Here is a 7,117-nt window from a genome sequence, read left to right on the forward strand (position 1 = left end):
GGAAGCTGTCCGAACCTTATCATTTAGAGGAAGGAGAAGTCGTAACAAGGTTTCCGTAGGTGAACCTGCGGAAGGATCATTACCGGTCTTTCCAACCCACACCGATGTTGCACCGTACCCCGTCTAACCCCGTCGCGGGCTCCGCGTTCGCGTGGAGCGCGCGGCTGTCCGGGGGGCTCTCCTGAGCCGACCCGGGCCCGCACCCCTCTTGTCTCGCGCCTGGGTGAGTGTGGAGTGCACGTGTGCGCCTCGGGCGCGCGCGTGGCTCTCCCCTCCCCACGGCCCCCTCTCTTGCGCAGCGCGGGCTCTCACGCCGGCGCTGCCTCAACTTATGAAACCCCACAACTCCTGCCGATGGATATCTTGGCTCTCGCAACGATGAAGAACGCAGCGAAATGCGATACGTAGTGCGAATTGCAGAATTCAGTGAATCATCGAACCTTTGAACGCAAATGGCGCATCCGGGCTCCGCTCGGACGCATGTCTCTTCGAGGGGCGCCTCCATCCTCCTCGGAGCGAGAGAGCTCTCTCTCTCGTCTCCGGAGCCGGCGGCCGCGCGGGGGAGCCTCGGCCCCCTCGCGCGCCCGCCCAAGGCTGCCTTGCGAGCGCGGCGGCGGCGTCTAACCCGCGTCCCCGCCGGAGTGCTAAGTCCACGACTAGACCTCCGGCGGACGCGTGCCCCGTTCTGCCTCGCGACCCCACGGCGTGCGCGGTGCCTCTCCTCTCCTTTCGGAGAGCGAGGCCCGCCCGTCCCGGCGCGCGGCCGCTCTCTGTGCGGCCGCGCGCCTCGAAACCCGCCATCGAATGAGGCAAGACTACCCGCTGAACTTAAGCATATCACTAAGCGGAGGAGAAGAAACTAACCAGGATGCCCCTAGTAATGGCGAATGAAGCGGGCTGAGCTCACGCTGCCAATCTGGAGGCCTCGCGTATGCAGCGCCCCCCGAATTGTGGTCTAGAGAGGCGTTATCGGCCGCGCCCGCCGCTCAAGTCCCTTGGAACAGGGTGTCGGAGAGGGTGAGAATCCCGTACCGTGGCGGGTTGCGGCCTTACGATGCGTCCTCGTCGAGTCGGGTTGCTTGGGATTGCAGCTTGAATTGGGTGGTAAATTCCATCTAAAGCTAAATACTGGCGAGAGACCGATAGCGAACAAGTACCGTGAGGGAAAGATGCAAAGAACTTTGAAAAGAGAGTCAAAGAGTGCTTGAAATCGGTAGGAGGAAACCCGGATGGGCCCGGCTTCGGCGCGCCGACTCAGCCTGGGGTTCTCCCCAGGTGCACTTCTGCGCGCCGGGTCAGCCGCGCCTCGGCGCCGCGCCTCAACCCGGGAGCGGGGCTTTACGGCCAGCTCCCGTCCTGGCGCGGCCCGGGGCCCGGCTGACGGAACGGGCCCCTCCGACCCGTCTAGAAACACGGACCAAGGAGTCTGACACGTGTGCGAGTACCCGGGTGGCAAGCCCGCGTGCGGAATGAAAGTGAAGGGCATGCCCTGCCAACCGACCTTGACCTGCTGTGAGGGGTTTGAGTGGAGCACACCTGTCGGGACCCGAAAGATGGTGAACTATGCCTGGGTAGGGTGAAGCCAGAGGAAACTCTGGTGGAGGCTCGTAGCGATACTGACGTGCAAATCGTTCGTCGAATCTGGGTATAGGGGCGAAAGACTAATCGAACCATCTAGTAGCTGGTTCCCTCCGAAGTTTCCCTCAGGATAGCTTGAACGCAACGGTTTTGTCAGGTAAAGCGAATGATTAGAGGCCTGTGGGCTGAAACAGCTTGCACCTATTCTCAAACTTTAAATGGGCAAGAGGCCCGGGATGCTTGAGTGATCCCGGGCGGCGAACGGCGCGTTCAAAGTGGGCCATTTTTGGTAAGCAGAACTGGCGATGCGGGATGAACCGAACGCCGCGCTAAGGTACCCAAGTGTCCGCTCATCAGATACCACAAAAGGCGTTGGTACCTCCAGACAGCAGGACGGTGGCCATGGAAGTCGGAACCCGCTAAGGAGTGTGTAACAACTCACCTGCCGAAGGTACTAGCCCTGAAAATGGATGGCGCTCAAGCGGACCACCGATGCGCGGCCGCCGGCGCGAGCGCGAGGCGCCGGCGAGTAGGAGGGCGCGGGGCTCGCGGCGCAGCCTTGGGCGCGAGCCTGGGTGAAGCGGGCCCCGGTGCAGATCTTGGTGGTAGTAGCAAATATTCAAATGAGAACTTTGAAGACTGAAGTGGAGAAAGGTTCCGTGTGAACAGCAGTTGGACACGGGTGAGCCGACCCTAAGAGACAGGAAAACTCCGCCGAACGCGGCTGGTTCTGTCAGCCCGTCCGTCGAAAGGGAATCGGGTTAATATTCCCGAGCCAGCGCGTGGATGGTGGGCGGCGACGCGAACGAACCCGGAGACGCCGGCGGGAGCCCTGGGAAGAGTTCTCTTTTCTTCTTAACTGCCTCCTGCCCTGGAATCGGTTTAGCCGGAGCGAGGGCTACACGGCAGGCAAAGCACCCTAAGTCTTGGGGTGTCCGGCGCGCTCCCGACGGCCCGTGAAAATCCGGGGGAGCGGTTCGTTCTCACGCCTGGTCGTACTCATAACCGCATCAGGTCTCCAAGGTGAACAGCCTCTAGTCGATAGAGCAATGTAGGTAAGGGAAGTCGGCAAAATGGTTCCGCAACCTCGGGAGAAGGAATGGCTCTGAAGGCTGGGCGCAGGGGTCCTAGGCTCGAGGCCGGCTGGCTGCGCGGGGACTACGGCCTCACGGCTGCGGATCCCGCGCGGCCGTCCGGCGGACGGCCTAGGAGCGCTCCGGCTCTCCCTGCGCGACGAACAGCCGCTTCAGAACTGGCGCGGACAAGGGGAATCCGACTGTTTAATTAAAACAAAGCATTGCGATGGCCCGCGAGGGTGCTGACGCAATGTGATTTCTGCCCAGTGCTCTGAATGTCAAAGTGAAGAAATTCAACCAAGCGCGGGTAAACGGCGGGAGTAACTATGACTCTCTTAAGGTAGCCAAATGCCTCGTCATCCAATTAGTGACGCGCATGAATGGATTCGTGAGATTCCCACTGTCCCTATCTACTGTCTAGCGAAACCACAGCCAAGGGAACGGGCTTGGAAGAATCAGCGGGGAAAGAAGACCCTGTTGAGCTTGACTCTAGTCTGTTACTGTGGAACGACTTGATGGGTGTAGAATATGCGGGAGGGGCAACCCGACAGTGAAATACCGCAACCGTCAACGTTGTTTTACTTACTCGGTGGCGCGGAGGGAGGCTCGCCTCACTTCTGGATCCAAGCCGCTTCGTGCGCGCGATCCGCGTCGGGGACACTAACAGGTGGGGAGTTTGGCTGGGGCGGCACGTCTGTTAAAAAATAACGCAGGCGCCCGATTTTGAGCTCAATGAGAACAGAAATCTCATGTGGACCGAAAGGGGAAAAGCTCGGTTGATTTTGATTTTCAGTACGAATACAAACCGCGAAAGCGTGGCCTATCGATCCTCTCGTCTTTGGGAATTTCAAGCTAGAGGTGTCAGAAAAGTTACCACAGGGATAACTGGCTTGTGGCTGCCAAGCGTTCATAGCGACGTAGCTTTTTGATCCTTCGATGTCGGCTCTTCCTATCACTGCCTCGCAGCGGGGGCCAAATGCAGGATTGTTCACCCACCAACAGGGAACGTGAGCTGGGTTTAGACCGTCGTGAGACAGGTTAGTTTTACCCTACTGCTGTCTGTTTTTCTACGGTAATTTGGTTCAGTACGAGAGGAACCACCAATTCGCATCATCGGTATAGCCGCCGCCGGAAACGGCGATGCGGCGAAGCTGCCATGCGCCGGATTATAACTGAACGCCTCTAAGTTAGAATCCATGCCGGAAGGAAAGCCACCTACCGGCCCGGGGACGCCACGAGCAACGGTAGCACTGCCTGAGCCGCGAGCGACCACAATTCACGGACCCGGGCCGACGAATCCCTTGCAGACGACTTGAATAAGGAACGGGGTATTGTACGCGGCAGAGTGGCCTTGTTGCCACGATCCGCTGAGATTCAGCCTTGGTTCTGACGATTTGTTGCGCGCGCGCAACAACCCTCAGGGCCTCTCCCGTTCCTCAGTCGCTCTCTCGGCGCTCTCCCCCTCTCGCCTCTCCTCCGAGCTTCACTCGCTCGGGGGCGGAGCCGAGGGGGCGAGAGCGCGATTTCTGCCCCCAAGGCAGCGCGCAGGCCACTGCGCAGACACACCCGGCTCTCCCCGAGCCGCCACTGGGCGCTCCCGCGGTCCCCTCCGGGCTGAATGCGGCCTCCGGAGCGGGCGGCGCGAGCGTCTGAGTCTACTCAGAGCCTTCCACGCTCTTCTTTGCGTTCCAAAGCACCCACTTCACCGTTACCTCCACCGCCCTCGCCACCGCCCACGCCGCCGCTACCATTCCGGCCACCCTCCCCACCCTCATCCCCACCTTGCCCCCGCCGCCCGTTGCAGCTGCCGTCGCCGTCGAGCCCGCCCTCCGGACGCTAGCCCCCGCCCTTTACCGCCGCCCTCGCCGCCACCCTCGCCTCCGTGTGACACTCCGCCTCCCGCCCCGCCGCCGCCGCCCTCCAGCATGCCGCCGCTCTCACCCTCTCCCCTCCAGCCGCCCCACCGCCCTAGCTGGCCGCCCCCCCCTCGCCACCACCGTCACCTCCACCGCCCTCGCCGCCGGCCTGCCCCAAGGCAGTGCGCAGGCCACTACGCAGACACACCCGGCTCTCTCCGAGCCGCCACGAGCCGCTCCCGCGGTCCCCTCCGGGCTGAATGCGGCCTCCGGAGCGGGCGGCGCAAGCGTCCTACCCCCCTCAGAGCCTTCCATGCTCTTCTTTGCGTTCCGAAGCACCCTCTGTAGCATCACCCAGTCACCTCCCTTGCCACTCTCCTTGCGCACTTGGCCGAGGCGTCGCCAGGCACGCACGCCGCTCCCTCCAACCCCGTGTCGGCCTGCCGGCTGCCGCCGCCCTCGCCTCCAGCCGCCCCGCCACCCTCACCGCCACCGCCCTCGTCACCACCGTCTCCACCGCCGCTGCTCTCACCACCCTCGCCACCACCACCATGCCCGCCTCCCTCGCTGCCACCCACGCCGCCGCCACCGCCCCCACCCCCTCCGCTGCCCTCGCCCTTGCCGTCACCGCGCCGCGAGATCTCTTACACTACCCCCGGCCCTTGCCCTCGCCCTTGCCGCCGCCCTTGCCGCCGCCCTTGCGCCGCGAGATCTCTTACACTACCCCCGGCCCTTGCCCTCGCCCTTGCCGCCGCCCTTGCCGCCGCCCTTGCCCCCGCCCTCGCGCCGCCGCCTCCCGCCCCGCCGCACCGCACTCACCCCCGCCCCCCTCGGCCTGCTGCCACTCTCACCACCCCTCGCCCTCGCCGCCGCCGCCCTCGCCGTCGCCACGGTCTCTGCCCCCTCCCTCGCCGCCGGGGCCCGGCCTCGCGGCCACGGCACCCTTGCCCCCACCACCCTCCTTCGACCTTCCGCCCCCGCCCCTGCCCCCACTCGCCGCCGCCCTCCGCCCCCCTCCCGCCTCGTTCCCCCTTGGGTTCGTCAAGCGCCCGCCGTTCAAGTTTCGGGCGTTCATGCCTAAGTGAGGGTGTGTGCGTCTTGGGTCCCGGGGTTGTGTTTTTGTGTGAACGGGAATGCGCCACGTGTGATTTTCGGGGCCTGGGGTTGTGCGTTTATGTGAACGGGAATGTGCCACCCTGAGAACGGGCAAAGGTTCACGCATCGAGTGTTTCTTCCGCGCCCACACCCAAGGGGCGGACTCACTCGCTGCCGGCTTCGCCAGGGCCGCGACAAGCTCGTCGGCATGCCGCCACGCAAGCGCAAGGCGGCTGAGGCCTCCGCGCCGGTGGTGGTCGAGCTCTCATCCGACGACGAGCCGGTGGCCGACTCGCGCCGTCGCTCGCGGCGCAAGCAGGTTCGCGCACATGCGCCTCGCTCTGTGTGGCGTGCGTACAGCCGCCCCTAACGCGCGTCCGCCTTGACCGGACAGAACGCCAACCACGAGCCGATGGTCCGGATCGGCGACGGAGGTCGCGAGCCCATCTGCCTCACCTGGGGTGACTACCGCCGGCTCGGCACGCCAGACGGCACGGTCGGCCCGGAGCAGCTGCTTCTCAACGACACCCTGGTCGAATGGTACCTGCGCTTCAAGCTCGAGAAGCAGCTGCGCCAGCTCGGGCTCGCCGAGCGGACCTACATCTTCTCCACTTTCTTCATCAAGCGCCTCCGCCTCGCCCTGCAGCGCCGAGGCGCCTCTAGACGCAACTGCGGCAGACGCCTCCCTCGCAGCACACACACACCAGCAGACACACGCACACGCACACGCACACGCACACGCACACGCACACGCACACGCACACGCACACGCACACGCACACGCACACGCACACGCACACGCACACGCACACGCACACGCACACGCACACGCGCGCACTCACGACGGTCCGCCCGCGGCCCGCTGGTCGGCAGGAGAGACGCTGCGCAAGCTGCTCAAGTGGGTCGCGGGAGTGGACCTGCTCTCCAAGGCGAGAGAGGAGCCGAGAGGGGCCGAGAGGGGCCGAGAGGGGCCGAGAGGGGCCGAGGCTGGCTCAAGTCGGCCGCGAGATCGGACCTGCTCTCTCAGGCGGCAAACACAGATCAGCTCGAGATCAGCCCGCGATCAGCGCGAGATCAGCGCGAGATCGGCCCGAGATCAGCCGGAAGTCAGCCGGAGATCGGCCCGAGGTGAGCTCGAGGCCCTCGCCCGCAGGCCCTGCTCGTCGTCCCCGTCCACGAGCCCCGCCTCGGGGGCCACTGGTCCCTCGTCGTCGTCTGCTTCCCAGGCTCGCGCCGCCTCAGCAGTAGCCAGCAGCAGCACCCGCCAGCCCGCCACCAGCCCGCCACCAGCCAGCCCACCCGCCAGCCCACCACCCACCACCCACCAGTCGCTCGCCGCCCGTCGCCTCCCTCTCCCGCCGAGTCTCGCGCCCCCCCCCCCCCCCCCACCTATCTTCACCCCCCCCCCGCGTCTCCCTCACACCGCCCCCTCCGAGCAGGTCTCGTCCTCGCCAACGTCCAGCCGGCCCAGCCGGGAGTGGCATATGCGCAGGCGGTTGCGGCCTCTTGCGG

At 64.9% G+C, this 7,117-nt stretch overlaps 1 protein-coding gene across 1 annotated transcript; it reads right to left on the minus strand.

Moving 5' to 3' along the window:
• Positions 1 to 3,322: 3,322 nt before the first annotated feature.
• Positions 3,323 to 3,610, minus strand: EMIHUDRAFT_49085 (hypothetical protein; the record flags this gene model as incomplete). Its single annotated transcript, XM_005761350.1, has 1 exon — positions 3,323 to 3,610. A coding segment is annotated over one exon (288 nt), but the record flags the coding sequence as incomplete, so codon positions are not given.
• Positions 3,611 to 7,117: the final 3,507 nt, after the last annotated feature.

This window comes from Emiliania huxleyi (genome assembly GCF_000372725.1).
Source record: "Emiliania huxleyi CCMP1516 unplaced genomic scaffold EMIHUscaffold_71, whole genome shotgun sequence".
Lineage (NCBI taxonomy): Eukaryota > Haptophyta > Isochrysidales > Noelaerhabdaceae > Emiliania > Emiliania huxleyi.